General features: G+C 45.7%; 1 protein-coding gene across 3 annotated transcripts in view; it reads left to right on the plus strand.

Annotated features, from left to right (window-relative positions):
- The window catches only part of Tjp2 (tight junction protein 2), a 95605-nt gene that overhangs the window by 18752 nt on the left and 56748 nt on the right, over positions 1-20105 (plus strand). Inside the window, exon 1 of one of the 3 annotated variants that reach the window (XM_052188032.1) lies at positions 582-963. The exons of 1 other annotated variant lie outside the window; for it this stretch is intronic. In XM_052188032.1, the coding sequence (XP_052043992.1) occupies positions 904-963 (60 nt within the window). In that variant the 5' untranslated portion in view covers positions 582-903. Of the gene's footprint in view, positions 1-581; positions 964-20105 lie in introns of those variants that run through there. One more of the 3 variants, XM_052188015.1, reaches the window with a different exon arrangement.

Consider the following 20105-nt stretch of genomic DNA (forward strand, 5'->3'; position numbering starts at 1 on the left):
AAAATTACATGTATCAGTTTTGACTCTAAATAGTCAACTTCTATAACAGCAGTTTGTTTGAATCGCACGATTGTTGTACAGGGGGACTCTGAATAAATCTTGTCGGATCAGCTTTGTGACCACCTGTCTTTTATACTCAGGAGACAGAGAGGGATTTCAATCTCTTTATTGGAGTTACTGATCATATGCCAAGGAGGTAACCTGGCCGGCACTGCCCTAAAAAGTCCCGCTTTACTGTTTAATCCAAACACCTTTGTATCCTTGGAATCTGGGTCAGCAGTGGAGCTGCGAAATTGGGGTACAACACTTGTCTGGGCTGGCTGGTCCCGCAGGCCACCTCCGAAGCAAAGCTTTGTGGTTTCCCCAGTTGTTCTCTGGAAGAGAACGTAAGCGCTGCTTATGGGAAGCCCGGCGATGCTTTTAAACAGTGTTCCTCTGGACGCGCCGCGCGACCTCCCGGGCATCCGCGGACGCGGGCCAGCCTCGCCAACGCGCAGTGCTTCCCCGGGAGCGCGCTCGGCCGGACCTGCTGGCTTCTAAGCGCGCGGCGGAGCGAACCATCCGGCCAGCGAGGCGGGGGTGCAGGCGGGACGTGAGAGCTCGGGAGCCTCCTGCGGCTCCAGGTCCTCCGCCGCCGGCCGGGAGTCAGAGCGCATGACGCTGCCCGCCTCGGGGCCTCGGGCGCGGCGCCGGCGAGCTCTCCCCCGGCGGCGGGGGTGGTAGCGGCCGTTGGAGTTTCCCCGGCCGGGCGGCCGGCGTGGGCGCAGCTAGGCGCGGGGCGGGCCGTCTGCGCCGCGGGAGGAGGGACAAAGGGGAGGCTCCCCGTGGTGGCGAACGGGGTCCGCCACTGCAGCTCGTAGTTCTGAGCCGCGGCGAGGAGGACGTGCGGGAAGCGCGCGCGAGATGCCGGTGCGGGGAGACCGCGGGTTCCCACCGCGGCGGGAGCTGGCTGGCTGGCCGCGGGTAAGTTTCCTCCCGAGCCGGGCGGCGAGCGGTTGCGTGGGAGCTTGGTGGGTTCCGTGAGGCTCCCCACTATCCTCCGGCAACTCTTTGGGCTGTAGTTAGCAAGGGTCCTCCCGGAGCTGAGGATTGGGAGGACGGCGCTGATGGCTCATGGCCTCTTGAAGTCACTTGGCTTTGAGATGAAATCGCAAGTAGGGGAAAAGTGTGGAGTCCAGCGCCCTGGTGTCTGCTCCCAAGACTTTCTGTGCCTATGGTCACCGACTGGACGCCTGTGTATGTGTGCTCTTTCCAGCTTAATGCAGAAGTTCTGAGCCATGTAGCTAGAGAAACGGAGGACTCTTTGGTACCCAAATCCTCACTTTCCTTTTCAGTCAGTCCTTTTCAGCCTCTGCGTTACAGCTTATTTTGCAGTAGGGAATGGAGATGGGGTTTTGGAAGAAGCCCCAGAAGGGAGTGATGAATGGTTTGTATTCTGGTAGCATCTTACCTGTCATCGGCCCTTTTTATTTTATGTCTCCATTTGTTAAGTTTCCGCTTCTACACAGTAGTTTATTTTAAGGTTTAAATAATCAGGGATTTCGACCTCAGACCTTTTCACATTCTTGACATGTGAAGAGCTTGGAAGGGAACCTGCCAGGACTCAGTAATGGAATACAGCCTTCCCCTCGATTTTAGTTTTAGTTCTAAGTCTGAGTTGCTTCTCTGGCGACTGTCTGACCTGAGTAATAATGGTTGTGGCTTTCCTGAGGTTCCCAGTGAAGAGTCATCCCCTCCCAGAAACTGCCCTGCACCGCACACTCCCTGCTTCCACTTTGGAATCCCAGCAGAGGCAGAGACACCTCCATAGCTTCCTATGTGGTCTGTGTTTGCTGTGCCCACAACCCTTCACGGAAAACAGGTCCATCCTGGGGAGAAGGTAGTTTTGGCTGCCAAATTAGGAAGTAGTAATTGTATTTGTTACAAAGGGCCATTCAGTAATTCTGGTTAGGATGAGGATTATTAGCCAGTCCAATACATTTTCTTGAATAATGCCGCTTCAATTTGGGGAATGCAAAGGTAAGGAAAAGCCATGCGTTTCATCCACAGTTTTGTAAGGAATGGATGGCATCAACAGTGCCTGTTAGGAGTCTGGGCAGGGTGCTGTTCTTTGGGGAGATGAGAGAAGAGAGAGCGCTTTAGTCAAGGTAACAGTGGCTTTTGAGTTTTTTGTTCTTGTTTTCCCTCTACAGAGCCTCTTGCAAAGATTGAATAAAGGGAGGATTTTTCTTTTTGAAATTCTGGTATACAATCCTTTGTGCACCAGAATCACCCAACTTAATACCAGTTTGGTGAGGGTGTGTGTGTGTGTGTGTGTGTGTGTGAGAGAGAGAGAGAGAGAGAGAGAGAGATTGTTTCTGTGGATGTGGGTGAGTAGTGCTGGGGATTGAACCCAGGGCCTTAACCCTATTTTTTTGAGCTTTATCCCCAGTTGTAGCTTTTCAGTACCACCGAGCTGCCATTTAATGAGCACCTACTTAGTGCTAGTCACTTCCAGGACTGGACTGAGTCCTGAATTGACTCTATTTCTGCTTGCAGGAGTCTACTGCACATGAGCATGGTGGACTGCTTTAGATGGCTCTGGCTTTCGATGATCTCTGGCACTGAGGGAGGGATGTGTAATACTGATGCACACCCCGCTATTCAGAGATGCCACAAAGGGTGGGATTGTCTTCTCTGCGTCCCTTCGGGGATTCTTTCGGGGAAGAAGGCATGTGAGCAGATACTTCCTGATGTCAGTCACTATAGAGAATGACTAGGAATGCACTTACCTCACCATGCACTGGCAGAGAGCGGGTGCTTGGGGACACAGTGGTCACAGGTCCTGAAAGTTAAGTATGGGGATTAAGTGAGGGATTTTGAGCCGGGCGTGGTGGTGCACGCCTGTCATTCCAGCACTTGGGAGGCAGAGGCAGGTGGATTTCTGAGTTCGAGGCCAGCCTGGTGTACAGAGTGAGTTCCAGGACAGCCAGGACTACACAGAGAAACCCTGTCTCAAAAAACAAAACAAACAACAGCAACAACAACAACAAAAAAAAACAACAAAAAAAGTGAGGGATTTTGGGTTGATAAGGGAGGTGAGGTCTAGAAATCTAGGTAGAAGTGCCAGATAGTTTGCCATTGAAAAATCTGAGATGCGGAAAAGGTGGTGGTACAATTCTCTTTGGAAGGCTTGGGATGGCACTATCCCAACTTTGGGAAGGAGAATCACAGAAACTCCTGACTTACTAATTAGTGGTTCAGGTCTCCTGACGCCCAGAGAGCTGCCTTCATAGTAAAGGCCACTCGCTCCCAACACAGTAAATGGTCCTCTTTTTGACGTTTGCTTAGGACTAAGACCAGTTTCATCTTTGTATCGCCCTCTGGGGAGTTCGTTTGTAGTGACTAATGCCTGCGTTTGCTTCACCCTTGATTTAGTTCCTTGTGCACAGACAGCAGATCACAGCTAACCAGCTCTGTCCTGTGCGAGCGGTGAGCACTTCCTGAATGTATCTGAGTGCTTGGGCGATGACAATGTCCCCACCATTAATTCTTTTCACACAATTATTCCCCCTCCAGAGGTTATCTCTAAAGGGGACAGATTCTTGAAAGCAGGTGGTGGGACTCACTTTAGGTTGCTGTAGCTCTGTGTACTAAGAGTAGTTGTTTAAAAAGTCATTTTGATTTGGTTAGACTGTGGCTTGAGATGTGGGTGCTATAGGGCAGCTGTGGAATTGGGGAGGACCAATGATCACTCGCCTTTCCTCATCTCCCAAGATAGCTAGCCATTAGGGCATTCCTTGTCTAATCCCTAAAACAAATCCCATTAAGCTGCCTGGCCGTATTACAGATTTATCTCAATTGAGAGCTGTCTCTCAATAAAATGCCTCATTGGTGATAGCCTTGGCAACAATCAGGGATGCAAAAACTGTGGCCACAGTGACCTTGATGTTTCGAGATAAAGGTGTGTTTTGGTTTGGTGCTGTCTTGTGCGTGGTTTTCCCAGTCTTGGGTGTAGGGAAGCCGAATTAGCATGTTAGCTGGGCTAGCCCATTGGGAGTCACAGGATCCCAAGCCCAAGAGTCAGGGCCATAGACGGAGAGGCCCAACTTAATACCTGTTTGGTGAGTTTAAGCACAGAAGGGTTCACGGGAACTTCGTTTAAGAATAGAGAACGATGTCTCAGTGGTTAAGAGCACAGACTGCTCTTCCAGTGCTCCCTAAGTTCAATTCCCAGCAACTACATGGTGGCTCACAGCCATCTGTAATAGAATCTGATTGCCTTCTTCTGGTGTGTCTGAAGAGAGTGACAGTGTACTTATATACATTAAATGAATGAATGAATGAATGAATAAATCAAGAAAAAAGAATAGAGAACTTGTAGTGGCCATATAACCAGTACAGGAAAGTTTGTGATGCCCCGCCCATCCTCCTTTTTAGTAGTGGCTCATACACCTGTGATGTTCTAAGGTGTTAGCTTTACCCATTAAAAAGAACTATCCCCGGTATCCATTATTGTAATGGCTGGTGTTTATTTGGAAGGGTACCAGGGAAAGCACTCAGTAGGCTTCCAGGGTTTTTGCATAATGCTGAACTGTGAGTTGAAATTCTTCTCTTTCTTTCCACTTGATTTAGACATGTGCTTCTTAGAATTTGGCAGCTGCACTGTTGCTTAGGCCTAGGTGTTGCTGATCCGATGATAGCAGTGTGATGGGCAAGAACCCCGATACTGGGTTGCACCCACAGGCCTCTGTCCTCTGTCCTGGTATTTTTGTTTTTGTTTTATGACATGTGCCTATTATCTTGGTCCTTATCTCCAAGCTTCTCAGAAAAAAAACCACTAGGGACTGTGACACCCCCCAAATACTTAGCCATTGGATTATTTTTTATCCCCTTGGGGTATGTTCCCACTTGTGGTTCATAAAACTTGCAGTAAAAAATATTTTTAAAATTTAATTAATGAATTTTATTTCTATGCTGCTTTGTTTATATGGAAGTCTATATATCGCTTATGTGCCAGAAGTGGGGACTGGATTTCCTGAGGCTATATAGTTACCGATAGTCTTATGAGTAGCTGTATTGGGGCTGGGTCCTCTTCAAGAGCATCAAGGACTTTTAATGTTTGAGCCACTTCTTCAGCCCCATTTTGTTTTTGTTTCTGTTTTTTTTTTTCCCAAGACAGAATTTCTTTTTTTTTTTTTTTAATTTATTTATTTATTTATTTATTTTTTTGGCCTTGGTTTTTTTGAGACACTATAGCCCTGGCTGTCCTGGAACTCACTCGGTAGACCAGGCTGGCTTCGAACTCAGAAATCTGCCTGCCTCTGCCTCCCAGAGTGCTGGGATTAAAAGGGGTACCCACCTTTACTTTAAATAATTTAATTAATACGCTAATTTAAATAATGAAACAGCAATAATGAAGTAACTCAGCAACTTATGGTAGCACATGCCTTTAATCCTACCACTCCTGGAGGCACAAGTTTGCAGATCCCTGTGAGTTCTAGGCCAGCCTGGGCAATATAATAAGATCCTCTCTCAAAATAAACGCAATCAGAAAGCCAAAACCACCACCACCACCACCACCACCACCACCACCACCACCAAAACTAACCCAATAATTCTCTTTGGCAGGAATTAAAATCTATCTTTTTTATTAGTTTCTTGAATGGAACATGATCTGTTTTTCAGTTCTTATCCATTATTATCACGTGAGGAGTGAGTGGTAAGCAAAGCAGTTCCACTTATTTCGAGATTGGGTAGTTTAGGATGAAACAAAAATAATTGTGAAGTAAAACTGCATTAAGATTTGTGAACTTCTCAGTTCCGTAGTAGTCTGTAGTAGACTGTAAAAATTGAAAGTGTGAAGGCTATTCCTATCTGAGCCTTGGGCGTTACTGTGTAAAACACATGTGACTTGGTTCTGGAGAGCTCTGAGTATATCTCCTCTACCCCCATACCTTCAAGAGCACCACGTGCAGAATGGTCCTGGGAGACCAGACGTGTTCAGCACCATAGCCTCTGTGTTGAGCCTGCGGACACCCCCCATTTCTGCAATTCTTCTGTCCGTGTTTCCCCGTGGTGTGTCTGTGAGACTTCTTTTAACACCTGACTGGGTTCCCTTGCCTTTTCTGCTTTCTCCAAGTAGGTGTCGCATTGAAACATGACATGGCCAAATGCTGTTCATTCTTTCGTGATAAAGTGGAGGGGCGGGGAGGAGGTGCTTCGACTCTTCCGGGGAATATCGCTTTGTTTTCAAGTGGGGCCTGAAGAATACAGATCACCAAATAGCTTGCCATGCAAATTGTTTTAACTTCTCAGGGTGTTTGCCAAATGCGTTGTATGGAGGGATTTTTATTTTCCGTTAATGAATTAGCTTTATGGTGCTGAGGATGGAACTCAGCTTTATACTTCTGGTACATGTGTTGAGCTGTAAAAGGGGCTCTAACAAGGATGCAGGAGGAACTGGAAAGTTTGAGGTAGGAAACAACCCCTTGCTTTGACTTAAAAAGGACAGTTGAGCTGCACGTTGATGTGAATAAAAAGGAAGAGGAGATACTCTGAATCACAGGTTCTCTAGTTGTGTGCCTGTGGCGTCTTTTGTGAGGTGTCCTAAGCCCTTGGCGAGTGAGTTGTAGTTAGTCATTTCATAGCAGCACACGCTATTTGTTGAGTGGCACCTGGCAGATGGTTACAGTTGGGTCTTTAATACGACAAAGGCTGGCATCATTCCATAGTAGGATATATTTTGTAATGTGCTTATTTGACTGTAGACTAATGTTTTAGCCTGACTAGACTTGGATGGGTGTGGCTTTTATGTTTCTCCTCCTCCTGTTCTGTGCGAGGAGTAAATATAGTAATGGTGAAAATGTAATCTTGACACATCTCTGAATGAATACCTCCCATCCCTTTTCTTGCCTCAGGAAACTGGGGGGTGGGACCCAGGGCCTGGAATATGCTAAGTACCTGCTGCGTCAGGCCAGGTACTTATTAAGTTAAAATTATTTTATTACATGCCTGCACTTATATTGCACAACAGATGGGTACCTGTTGTCCCTTGGAGGCCAGAGGAGGGTGGCAGATCCTCTGGGTCTAGGCTCACAGGTGATGTGAACAGAGAAATAAGTTCTGGGAACTAAACCCTGGTCCTCAGCAAGAACAACTAGTGCTTTTAACTGCTGAGACACCTGTCCGGACCAGGTTTGTAGTTTTTCTTGGTGGTAAGAGCTTTTAGACTGTACACCAGTCTAAAAGTCCAGTTACATTTTTACCATCATAGTAAAGGAAAACTTTGATAGTGTTTTAGAAACTTTAGTCTCTTGAGTTGAAGGTAAGGCAAGGCAGGCATTTTTTACTGGGTAGACAAAACACTCTTCTCAATTCCAGATTGGGAACCCATCCAGGATAGACCCAATTTATAGTGGTAAGGATACCACCAACGGCCATTTTGGCGATCCAGGGAGCTTTATTGAGGTTCCCTACAGGCATATGGAGTCAGGATTATAAATGACCCCTCATGGACGAGCACAAATCACCCCAGAACAACTGCATCACCAAGGCTCACCCCACATGGGTGACAGCTCACAAAAGCTGGGACCTTGGACTACACTGGACAGCCGGCAGGCAGCTCAGCAGGTTCTTTGCAGCAATGTCTTCCAAGCAGCTCTTCCAGCCTTGGAGTCTTCTCCCCTGCTGGCTTCTGCCTGCTCTGGCTAGAAAGGCCTGGTGAATCTGGTCAGTTTGTCCCCCAACCCCTGTCGTGGTGTGTGTGGGTGGGGGGGGAGGTTGTGTGGTTGTTTAGCTCCCTGCCTAAGGAGCTCCCCTGCAGGATGGAATGTTTTTAAGCTCTGAATTGATTGTTACACAACACAAGGGGATAATGCTTTCGAGTAGTATTTGGTCCTTCTAGGGCTTGGCGCTTTCAGGGCCTTTGTTCTCAGGAGGATGGAAAAATCAATTTATCAGCCGGCGTCATTGCTTTAATGTCCAACTGTGGCAATTTGTTTACACGATCTGAGAGCTGATCCTACCCACGTACGGAAGGAAGCCTCAGCTCCAGTTCAGTTTCTTTTTGCCTTACAAGGATAGCAGGCGCACCTGAGAACCTGGGTGGGTGGAGTTTCACCCAGGAGAGTCATCCCTGTACCCCCAGACGTCACCCGCCACTCTCAAGCCTCTGGACGATCCAGCCAAGTAGAATGATGGGAGATTACCGAGGGAGTTTCTCAGCAAAACTAAAGGACTTCCTGGTGAGCTCAGTTTCGGAGGAGCGCGCTTCCTCTTTAGTTCTCTTCAGCCTGGAGTCAGCCGCTCCCCGGTGTGGGATTGGCTGGTGTTCACCTGCCCCTGTTTACCCCAGCCCCTGCATACCGCCAGTCACTTCCCATTAGCCCTGGGCCCTGTCCTTGAGTGAGTCATAGTGGTAGGCACAAGGGCTTTCCGGGCAGGGCATCAGACAGTATTCACTGTGTACTTATCAAATCGACTTGATTTGGGAAGGCATGAGCTAGCCTGAATCAGACTAGGGGCGTGGCAAATTTAATTGAGAGAATTCCTTTATATTTCTGTAGCCAATGGATGCTAGTTGATGAACAAAAAAGTCGTAACAACAACAAAAAAAGCGTAGAATTGCTTTTGGACCTCTCTGTGTGCTATTGTTGAGATCTGGTTGGTCTCAAATAAAATTGTTACTGTGTTGCAGAACTTTTGGCTTAGACCCGGAAGCAGCAGGAACTGCAGCGCTTAATTAACTAACTGGTCACTTTATGTGAGTTGCAGACCTGAGCTCTACTTAGTTTTGATGGCTAATAAAGTCATCTGTGGTACTTAACTCCTGAGGGCTCTCAGTGCTTGAGTGTAAAGCCCAGAGAGCATTCTACGGAATTTGGAGCAAGATACTCCAAATTACCGCTAATATTATTAATATTATTAATTAGTATCTTTCCGCTATATTTGTGTGTGTGTTATTTTCCTTTTTTTTTTCTTTTAAAAAGAGATGCACTGAATCCTTTCAGAAAGACATTTTAAAAAACATACTGTTTAAAGGCAAAGGTCCCAGAGTGCCTGGTAGTGGCATAGCTCACAAAGCAATGGAAAGATCTGTTACTAAGTTGCAGCTTGAATAATGTACTAGCCCAGAGCCAGCAGGTTCGCTCCTCAAGCCAGTAGCGTCTGTCTCCTCTTCCTCCTCTCTTTTCCAGATTTTAATTTTTTTCCTGAAATTATTTTTTGTTCTATACCGATGGTGTTTTGCCTTCTTGTATGTCTGTATCCTATGTGTTTGTTTGTGCCTGGTATTCTCAGAGGCCAGACAAGGATGTCACATCCTTGGAACTGGAGTTAGAGGCTCCTTTTTTTCTTTCTCTGGTTCTGGCTCTGTGTCCTGGAGCTCACCAGGTAGACTAGACTTCGAACTCAGAGAGCCTCCTGACTAGGATTCAAGGTGTGGACCACCATGCCCACTTTATAGATACAGGCTTATTAAAAGGAAAAGTGTGGGACCAGGGCCCCCAAAACCAAATTCTCAGCACAAAGGAAATGTTTTTGCTCCAAGGGACAGAGGGCAGGGATTAAACGGGATTAAACGGGGAGCTAGAGGTAGAGGAACAAAGAGGAAAGAAAACAAGGGGGAAAAAGAGGACAAAGGGCTGCCTCTGGATGGAGAGGGGGCAGGCAAATGATGGTTTGTAAAGGTAAAATGGGAAACCCTGTGTTAGGATGAAGTGTTTAATTTTAATTGCGCATGTTAATTAGGTGCTTTTGATTGCTAGGCTGTATAACTGGACCTGGGTAGTCAGCCTCAGGAAGAATTGGCAATAAGGAAATAGACCCTGGGGGTTAGCTTTAGGAATGTAATCTAACATTTTTGTTTGTTTGTTTTTGTTGTTATTGTTTTTAAGCAAGGCTGAGGGAATGGGGGAGAAGGGTAAGGTCTGCTAGAGCCATGCTCCCCAACTCAAGGTAGCCAGAGTCCCTTCAGTTGTGAGCTGCAAGTATGGGTTCTAGAAAAGGAACCCAGGTTCTCAGTAAAAGCAGCAAATGCTCTTAATCACTGAGTACTAGTCTTTCCAACCCTTATTGTTTACAAAATAAGTTTGGTTTATTTTTAATGTGCATGTACACACAAGCGTCCCTGGGGCCCAGAAGAGGATGTCAGATTTCCTGGAGCTGAAGTTACAGGCAGGTGTGATCCGCCTGATGGGGTGCAGAGAACTGAACTCAGGTCCTCTGGAAGAGGAAGCACCCCTGGAGCTGGAGTTATAAGAGGTTGTGAGCTGCCTGCTGTGGGTCCTGGGAACTGAAGTTGGGTCCTCTAAGGAACCGTAAGTGTTCCTTCCTGCTGAGCTATCTGATCAGCCCCTCCAGCTGTCTTGTAGGGCTTCTTGAGAACCAATTTTCATTCTCTTCTCCACCCTTTCCAGGCAATGCTGCATGCAGGGAGCCTCCCACACACCCTTGTCTTTTGCCATAGGGTCTTTTCCCCAGGGTGAACTTTTTCAGCGACGAGCACAGAAGGGGCTCCAGGCTGCAGTTAGGAGCCTTTCCTGGCTCCCCTTCCTGCCAGACCAGAAACCAGACTCCTGATTGATGGTTGGGAGAGGAACTTCCTCATTCACGGACTCCTGTGAAAGTGCTTGCTCTCTGTAGCTTCTACTAGAGTCCAGCACTTCTGAGTTTGTCTTCGGGGAAAGCACTTCCCCAGCCTCAGGCTGCTCTGGTTAGTGTCTCGGTGAGTTTTAAGAGGGGAGAGAGATTTGTGGCTTCATAGACACTCCCTGAAATTTCCCAGGTATGAAACTGAAAACATTTGTTTCTTTCCTCCTAGTGTTATTGTTACCGGGGCAAATCAGGCAGCTGGAGACTCTTGGAAAGTAAGAGGCCTCCAGGTGGTCCAGAGTTGCATATGGCCTGTATCTAGCTGAATTTATTTTCTTTCCTTTTTGGGCTGCTGGGAAAAACTCAGGGCTCTGTTCCTGTTAGGCAAGTGTTCTACCTCAGAGCTACACCCTCAGCCCTAAGCGAAGCTTCTTTGATTTTTTTCTATCTAAGATAAGAGTTTTCCTGCATAGCCCTGGCTGTTCTGGAAATTACTCTGTAGACCTCGAACTCAGACCTTCCTCGACTTCCAGAGTATTGGAATTAAAGGCAACCTGAGCTAAATGAAGACTTTAATCTTAGATCTGGGAGGAATATTAGTTGGATACACTGCTTAAATGGCAGATGATTCTAAGAGGGAGTGTTTGGGAAGGGAAAGAAAAGATGCTCTGAGCTTTCTTAAGAACTGGAGTTTAAAGCAGTTTGTCTGGAATGTCTCCATACAGAAAAAATTTACCAAAGAAACAGAGGAATCCAGGAAAGATCTTCTTCTACAGTCTACATTGTCATTATCAGACATTTTCTAAATTGTTATGTTTATGGTGTTTGTAAAAGTATAATTTATATACAGATTTGTGTTTAATTTTCAAGTAAAAGGCTTAATGATTTTTTTCATTTTGGTACAGGTTTTTTTAATTGCAGTAAATACAATATTAAATTTAATATTTCAAATATACGACTCAGTACTTGTTCTGTGTTGTGCCGTCTAGTCACAGGCTTCTAGGAAGTCAGTGGTGTGGTTGCCATTTGGCTAGAAAGAGGGACATTTTGAATCATCATCGAACTGGCCCCACTAAGAGAACCTTGTTTGATTCCCCTCTCTAGGGACTAGTTTTGTTTGACATGAAGAAGTCAGTATTTATTTATTTATTTATTTACTTATTAATTATTTTTTGGTTTTTCGAGACAGGGTTTCTCTGTATAGTTCTGGCTGTTCTGGAACTCATTCTGTAGACCAGACTGGCCTTGAACTTAGAAATCTGCCTGCTTCTGTCTCCCAAGTGCTGGGATTAAAGCATGCCCTGTGGAAGTCAGTATTTATGTCCTCATTCTTTCCAGGGAATCTCCATGACATCTGTGTGTGTTGTTGTGTAAGACTCACTAGTTCTTTTGTTGCTCTGTCACACGTGTGCATATGCACGTTCAGCCTCATTCCACGTGTGCATACTCAGCACATCCTATGTGTATGTGCATGCAGTGTCATTCCATGTGTATGCACACTTGTCATTGCATGTCTGTATGTGCAATGTCATTCCATGTGTGTTTACATCAGCATCATTCCATGTGTGTGCACACTCAGTGTCATCCTGTGTGTGCACACTCAGTGTCATTCCATGTGTATGCACACTTGTGTCATTCCATGTGTGTGCACACTCGTCATTGCATGTCTGTATGTGCAATGTCATTCCATGTATGTGTACATCAGCATCATTCCATGTGTGTGCACACTCAGCATCATTCCATGTGTGTGCACACTCAGCATCATCCCGTGTGTGCACACTCAGTGTCATTCCATGTGTATGCACACTCATTGTCATCCTATGTGTGTGCACAGTGTCATCCCATGTGTGCACACTCAGCGTCATCCCGTGTGTGCACACTCAGTGTCATCCTGTGTGTGCACACTCAGTATCATTCCATGTATGTTCATACACTGTCATCCTATGTGTGTGCACACTCAGTGTCATTTCATGTGTGCGCATTCAGCATTTTATTCTTTTGATGGGTTTTTTTTTGTAAAAAGTTGCTATTATGAATAAAACTGTTTTTCAAAATTTCCTGCACATTATATTGGGCACGTATACATACTTTTCTTGTGTGAATTCCAAGTATTAGAAAAATTTTTTCTAATTTTTGAAAAAAAAATTTTTTTGTGTTTTAAATTATGGATGGGTAAGTGTCAATCTGTAGCTCTGACGTCACGTAGACCTGACCATGAGTTATTTTATCTTGCTGCTTCTTTCCCTGATCTTAAGCAGTTTACTATTCTATTGTGTCCAGTCTTTGCATCTGTAAACAAGGCATTGCATACAGAACCTGTAGGCCAGGGTTTAGTCAGGAAAATGTGTGTGTGTGTGTGTGTGTGTGTGAGTGAGTGATTTCTAGGAGAGAGAATCTTAATGCAGAAAATTGGCAGTCCCCCAAACAATCAAAGGCTGCTGGCATAAAAACCAAGGTCCGTCACCAGCATTCAGATTTGCCCCACAGACTCTGGGATTGTGCAAGGTTCCCGGGAACCCGTCACCTCCTCAGCCTTGGCAGTTCTGAGCCTGGTGAGGGAAAGGGAGGTGAGAAATCAGCTTGCTAGTGCTGGCAAAGGAAGAGGAACGCCGAAGACTTCTGCTGTCTTTCATGCTTTCAGATCATCCATGTGTACTTCCCTTGCCTGGGGTTCCTCAGGCATAGATTTGGAGGTGTCTGGCCTCTGGTAAAAAGAGCTGTGTGCCAGAAAAGGCCTGGGTGCCTCTTGGGCTTGCTCTGAGGTACTCAGTCAGTAGTCCGTGGACATGGCTGTCATGTCTTATTTCCGTCATCATTTCTGGCCGCACGCTCCCAAGGCTGTCCTTTGACTTTATAATCAGTCACCTGATACAGTCCAGGTGACCCGTAACAGCTACTTTCTTCTTCTCCAGGAGGTATCCTACCTTTGGAAGGGCCTACATCCTGTGGTTTAGCTCTGTTTCTGCCTCCCATCATCCTATATTGCTTATCTAGGCTGATCTCAAAGTCTGTGTTTGGGACTACAGGCCTGTGCCACCATTTCTGGCTCTGGTTACTTTGCTATAGGAGAGTAAGCTTGAAAAGTTACACCCAAAGGCCTGGGGGTGCTGCTTGGTGGCACAGCACTTGCCTAGCATGCACTAGGCCCTGGATTCATCCCTAGAACTGGAAGGAAAAAGAAAACCTGATAGCTGTGGCATCATTCTTGGAATATCAGCTCTTGGGAAAGCTAAGGCAGGAGAGTTAAGAACTTGAGGTTAGCCTGGGCTACTTAGCAATTTTAGGCATCGAGCAAGACCAAAGAAATAATGATTTTCAAGCTTACAAGTTAATGAAGAAATGGAAGGTGGCTTAATTTTATTGACTTAATTCTTCGATGAGTAACTTATCAACCCCAGTGAGTATATTGTCTTAGATGTCCTTCTCATTTGATAGTATAAGTGCAAGGTAGTATATAAATCTGAATTTTTGTAATGGGCTCCACCCATCTTTAACTTCTTTTGAATTTCGTCAAATGAAATGGAGAGAGATTAATCCCAGTTTGTGCTTTAAATCTCATGCTGACAGAATAGCCCATCAAACTGTGCGAAGTGGTGATCACAGTCAATTGAGTTTTTTTTTATTAAATGTAATAAGCTCTAAAAATCTTTTGTCCCTTTGACAAGGATCTATCTCACTGCTAGAGAAAACTTGACATGTCCCCCCACCCCCCACCCCACCTTTGGAATATTGTTGAAGTTTTCTCCTTCATTCACATTATCTTTTCTACCACTCCAACCTACTCTACCCTGACTGTCTATTACTATTACTAATTATTAGCTGGAAAAAGTGGCCATGAGATTCACCAAATACTATTTGAGGCTCCTGGCTACTGTATTGCTTCTTCAAGAAACTGGAAGCGCTACTTGTAGAGTAGACATGTAAGTGAGCGCACGGAGACGCCCAGGACCCGTCGCTGCCGCCCTGGGTTAGCTGGAGCTGGCTATTTGCAGAGCTTGTGTGGATTTGAAAGTATCAGAACTATATTCACAGAATCCCATTTTATCCACACCCCCCTTCCACTCCAGACTTGGAGTCAGCCAGAGCTCACAATAGATGTGCAAACAGTTTACAGTGCCTGAGACAATGAACAAAGGGTCTCACTGTGTGGGGAGAAGAAAACGGAGCTGGAGGGAAACTTCTGGGGAGTGACCCAGTTCACTCCCCACTGCACCCTTCCCGAATGTGTGTGTGTGTGTGTGTGTGTATTTTACTGTTTGCTGGGGATGAGGCCCAAGGCCTCATGTATGCTAGGGAAACACTCTACTTCAGCATTACTTCTCTAGCTCCCTGCACATACATACACATGAACATGAATATGTATTCGTTCATATTCTCTATCTATCTATCTATCTATCTATCTATCTATCTGTCTATCTATTGACCTAGATATCTATAAATATTTAGGCTTAGTGTTATAACTCGAAGAGGGATCTGTTCTGTTGCTATATATGTTTTTGTATAGTCCAGTATTTATTTTTACCTTTATTTATTTATTTTAAGTCAAGTTCTGGAGCTGACTGGTCTCCGCTGCACAGTAGTCAGGAACTTCAGAAAGGCAGCTGGGATTCTCCTCAGTCCCTGCAACTTGCTCTCTGTCGGGAACGAGGCATCTGTTGTTCGAAGATAAATTTCTCACTGGGCTTTTCTGCTGAAAAAGATGGCCAAACAGAACTGGGTTAAAAATACATTTAGCTTGGGCATTGCCAAGTTTGTAAGTGTCGTGTTTGTGATTGACTTCTCTGGAAAACACAGGTCATGCTTGTGTCTCACACTCTTGGCAGAGAGAACTCACTGTCATCGGGGTTGTACCGGCAAGTGTCTCTGGCCTCTGAACAGAAAAGAGCAAAACAGTCATCTCATGTGGGTTCCGACCCTCACTCAAGGCCCTGAGAGATGGGGTGGAGATAGATGGCTTGTTAATTAAGCGCATTAGCTGTGTGGGTCTCCCCAGCTCTGAATCACCGCTGCACTGTCCCCTGCATCATCTGGAGTGTAATTTGAAGACTAAACGTCGGGGCTGGTTCAGTGGGTCATGTCCTAGCAGTGAACTGTCCTCAGGACACAGCGGTAGCACATCCTTCCCATCCTTCCCGGCAGTTCCCAGCCGAGCACTTTTGGCTTCATACTTAGGATAACGATTTATGGATTGATGTGTTATACACTGGGAAGCATCATCCCTGTCTGTCCCCAGGTCTTGATTGTTCCTACCTGGCTGTCAGTCACAGTGTAAACAGCAGAAGCCCTTTGATTGGGGAGAAGTTGATTATAACTTGCTCTTTGAAATGGTGGATTACAAAAATGTTCTCAAAAATAGAAACTCAAGTATCCTTTGAAATGTGTGTGTATATATTCAGAAGATCAAAGAGTTTTTTAAAATTACATTTTATGTGTATGTATATATGCCTGAGTATGTGTGTGTGTGTGTGTGTGTGTGTGTATGTGTCATCTGGGTTGCACCGGCAAGTGTCTCTGGCCTCTGAATAGAAAAGAGCAAAACAGTTATCTCATGTGGGTTCAGACCCCCACTATAGGGCTGGAACAAGATAGATGGCTATACACACACACACACACACACACACACACACACACACACCAACATACAGAAGTCTGTGAAAGTCAGAAGAGGATGTTAGATCCCCTGAAACTGAAGATGCAAGAGGTTGTGGGCAGCCATTTGGATGTTGAGAACTGAACCTAAGTCCTTTGTAAGAGCAGCCAGTGCTCTTAACCAATGAGCCATCTCTCCAGCCCTTCTTTCTAGCGCCAGCGCTGAGTGTTTTAAATGACGGTCTGAACCACACTTGATCTACAAAATCCTATCGGAGGCTTGAGTTTATATTAGGAGGGGTTGTTTGAGGAGACAGGCGGATCTGCATCTTTGCAGTCCTAGGGCAGATGTAGCATAGTTACTGCTCAGGAAATGAAGGAATATGAAAAGAAGAGAAAGGAGAACCTGGATCCTAAGGACTGGGACCTCTCGCTCTCCTCCCTGCTCCCCGCCTGCTCTCCTGCCTCCCTGTCTTCCCTTCTCTCTTTTAGATTGACAAATATAAACACACATTTATGTATATAAAGACGTACACACAAGCATGCATAGGTGTGCATATGTATGTATGTATGTTTATGGCTTGGATGCAGGTCAACCCCCTTCTCCTCCACTTCCTGTGAAGCACCTTGCAGAAGGCAGCATCTCCGGAGTGAGTCTAAGATGCTCCTGAGGGAAGCTTGCGAACGGCTCCATGTCCTGGTTTTCACAGTTGCTGCGGTGTTCACTGGGGACAGGTTCATTTCAGCTCAGCTTCCAAGCCTTGGACTCAACTCGGAGTGAGATGCCTCGTCAGATAGGACAGGGTGAGGCACCAGCCTTGCCTAACGCTCTCACATTGCATACGGTTGTGGGGTTTTTTTTTTTTTTTTTTGTTTGTTTGTTTGCTGGTGAAGCTGGGCAGGAAGTCTCAGGGCTTTGTAATGGGAGGCCGTGGGTTCAGAGCTCACTGAGTCCTCCTGGACCGTTGGGGAAGACGGGCTGTATTCATTTTATAAGCTTGGAAGCCAAGGCTCAGAAACAGTGAACACTTGCTTGATGCATGTTACAGGGAAGAAATGTGAGCCCAGGTTCATTTGAAACCTGCAGGTAATGTTGATTCCTCCAGCTTCTGTGTCTCATCCTCAGACTGGAAGGAAGTAGAGGGAGAAGCTCTTCTAGCACCTGGAGCCTTCGGCCCAGAGTATCTGTGAATGCAGCCTATAAATTGTAAACATATTTAATACAGGTCTCCTCTCCTCAATCTCAGTATCTCAGGAGGGCCCTAAACTGTGTAGCAGAGGATGGCCCAGAACTTCCCATGTGCTAGTCTGATGGACACAGACCACATACCAGGTTTATGTGTCCTGGGAATGGAACCTAGGGCTTTGTGCACACTTTGCAAGTAATCATCAGCTGAGCATGTCCCTAGCCCATGATATGAGGTCTGTTTTGATTTACTGTTATTATTGTTTGGCAACTCAGTTGTGCAATATTCAGATAATGCATTTTGTAAATGATAGTGCTGTGTCTCAGGGTCAAAAGGTTACATAGTCTCTGTTGATCTCTAGATGTGTGTTATTTCCTGAAAGTATACAGGAATAATTTTTACCATCAGGTTATCATCTGTAAAGATTATACATTAGTAGTCCTGTTTTGTTTTTATTATTATTATTATTTTGGATTTGGTTTTTTCGAGACAGGGTTTCTCTGTATAGCCCTGGCTGTCCTGGAACTCACTCTGTAGACCAGGCTGGCCTCGAACTCAGAAATCCGCCTGCCCCTGCCTCCCAGAGTGCTGGGATTACAAGTGTGCGCCGCCACCACCACCGCCCGTCATGTTTTGTTTTTTGAAACAGGGTTTCTTTGTGTACCCCTGGCTGTCCTGGAACCCTTTCTTTAGACCAAGCTGACCTTGAATTCACAGAATCCCTAGCTTCTGCCTCCTGAGTAGTAGGATTAAAGATGTGAGCCACCACAACCTGGTTGATATAGCAATATTTTTCTGTTTTAAGATTTATTTATTTTATGTGCATGAGTGCTCTATATGCATGTGTGAAGAGGGCACCAGATCCCATTACAGATGGTTGTGAGCCACCATGTGGTTGCTGGGAATTGAACTCAACCTCTGGAAGAGGAGCCAGTGCTCTTAACTGCTGAGCCACCTCTCTGGCCTGATACAATATTTTTAAGATCTGTTTTCTTCCAGAGACTCTGTGTCTTCATTACTTTACAAGGTCCCAGAGCCTCAAGAGATGAGTAGGACCCAGCTTAGAGGAGGTAGATTACATAGACACCTGGCTAAAACCGTACCTTTAATTATAGAAATATTGTCAGCCCAGTGTGCTTTCTTCAGGTCTTCAGGGCTTCTGGTAGAAATAATTGTTATCCCTCAACCCAGTTTGAAAGCTATTATTGACATCAAGGTATCTTTTAGCTACAAAATGTGGACTGAGAAATACAAAAAAATAACACGAGCTGGGAAACTTGCGTGTTGAGGGTCACAATTTTGTAAGTTGTATCGGGGTCAGAGTACAGCTCTTAAAACATCAGATGTCTCCAGGAGGTTTAGATCCACCAGACACTAATGCTTTACAGAAGACCTGTCTGATTTCTTCTCATCTAGCTGAAAGTGTATGTGTTGGTATAGTGGGAGGTGTTTGTTTGTTTGTTTGTTTGAGACATGGTCTCACAATGTAGCTCTGGCCGTCCTGGTTAGACCAGGCTGGCCTTGAACTGACAGATCTACATGCCTCTGCCTCCTGAGTGCTGGAACTAAAGGTGTACCTGGCTACAGTGGGAATTTTGACTAGGGATTTTTGGAGCCAGATGATTGTGATGGAGCAGATACAGAGCACCAGTTGCTGCCCTAGGGTCCAAAAGGAGGCCCATGAAAGCTGGGCCAGCCAGCCCAGGGCTGGATGTGGGTAGGAAGTTGAGGCTGTGTTTCTTGTTTTTCTCACAGTATGCTTCTCCTCCAGACTCAATGGGTTAATTGTGTTTCCATGGGGAATTTACAGGTGTTGCATTTACTGATAAAATGTTGCTTCTCAGTCCTAAGCTCTGGTGTGACCAGCCGTGGACATACAGTTATGACTGGATTCTTGGCTGGACCTCATTGAGAACAGGGGCAGCAGCTAGAGTTTACAGTTCCTCTTTAAATGTGTCATCTAAGGCTTTGGGTTGGAAACGTGGCTTCTTTAGTGTCTTAGCCACACTCTGGCTTGGGACCAAGAAACAAAGATTTGGTCAGAGGGTAAAGTGTTTGCCCTGTAAGCTCAGTGACCTAAGCTCCGTCTCCAGGACCTGTGTAAAGGTGAAAGGGAGAACCGACCCCAGGAAGCTGTCCTTTGACCTTGTGTCTGTGTGCTTGAGTGCACACACACGTCACTCAATAAGTTTAAAGTGTGTTTTTTTAAGCTCTGTGCCCAGCGTGTTTCTTCCACATAGCGAGTGCCTTGTGGAACCCATGTGTAGTGACTCTTCCTGACAGGTGTTAATGATCTACCAGGAGGATTATGTAAAGCAAGATTTCACTCTCAGCTAGCCTTCTCTTGAAATATGTGTTTAGAAGCTGTGACCAGTTTCAGTTTAAGGGCAGAACAACCCAGAACTTGCATTGCTTTGCCTTGCTACCCAAACCAAGGGAGTTCACCTAATTTTGGTGGATTATCTACGCACTGAGAATTTATTCCTTGATAAGTAAACAAATACATAAACAAATAAAACCAATGACAACAGGATGGTCACCTAACGCCTGTGCCGGAAGGACAGACCGAGCTCTTTGAAGGTGTAAGCTCCACAGAAAGCAGCATGGCGAGGGCCCTGTGGTCCTCGTGTAGGTGGGTACTGAAGCTTGGTAAGTGATGGGCTCTGTGTCCATCAGCCGGCCTCTTAGTGAGCTGTGCGATGATGTCACGCGTGCATGCTCCCATAGGTGCGTGTAGTTTTGTGTATACCACAGTAT

The sequence above is a fragment of the Apodemus sylvaticus genome, chromosome 1, assembly GCF_947179515.1.
Source record: "Apodemus sylvaticus chromosome 1, mApoSyl1.1, whole genome shotgun sequence".
NCBI classification, from domain to species: domain Eukaryota; kingdom Metazoa; phylum Chordata; class Mammalia; order Rodentia; family Muridae; genus Apodemus; species Apodemus sylvaticus.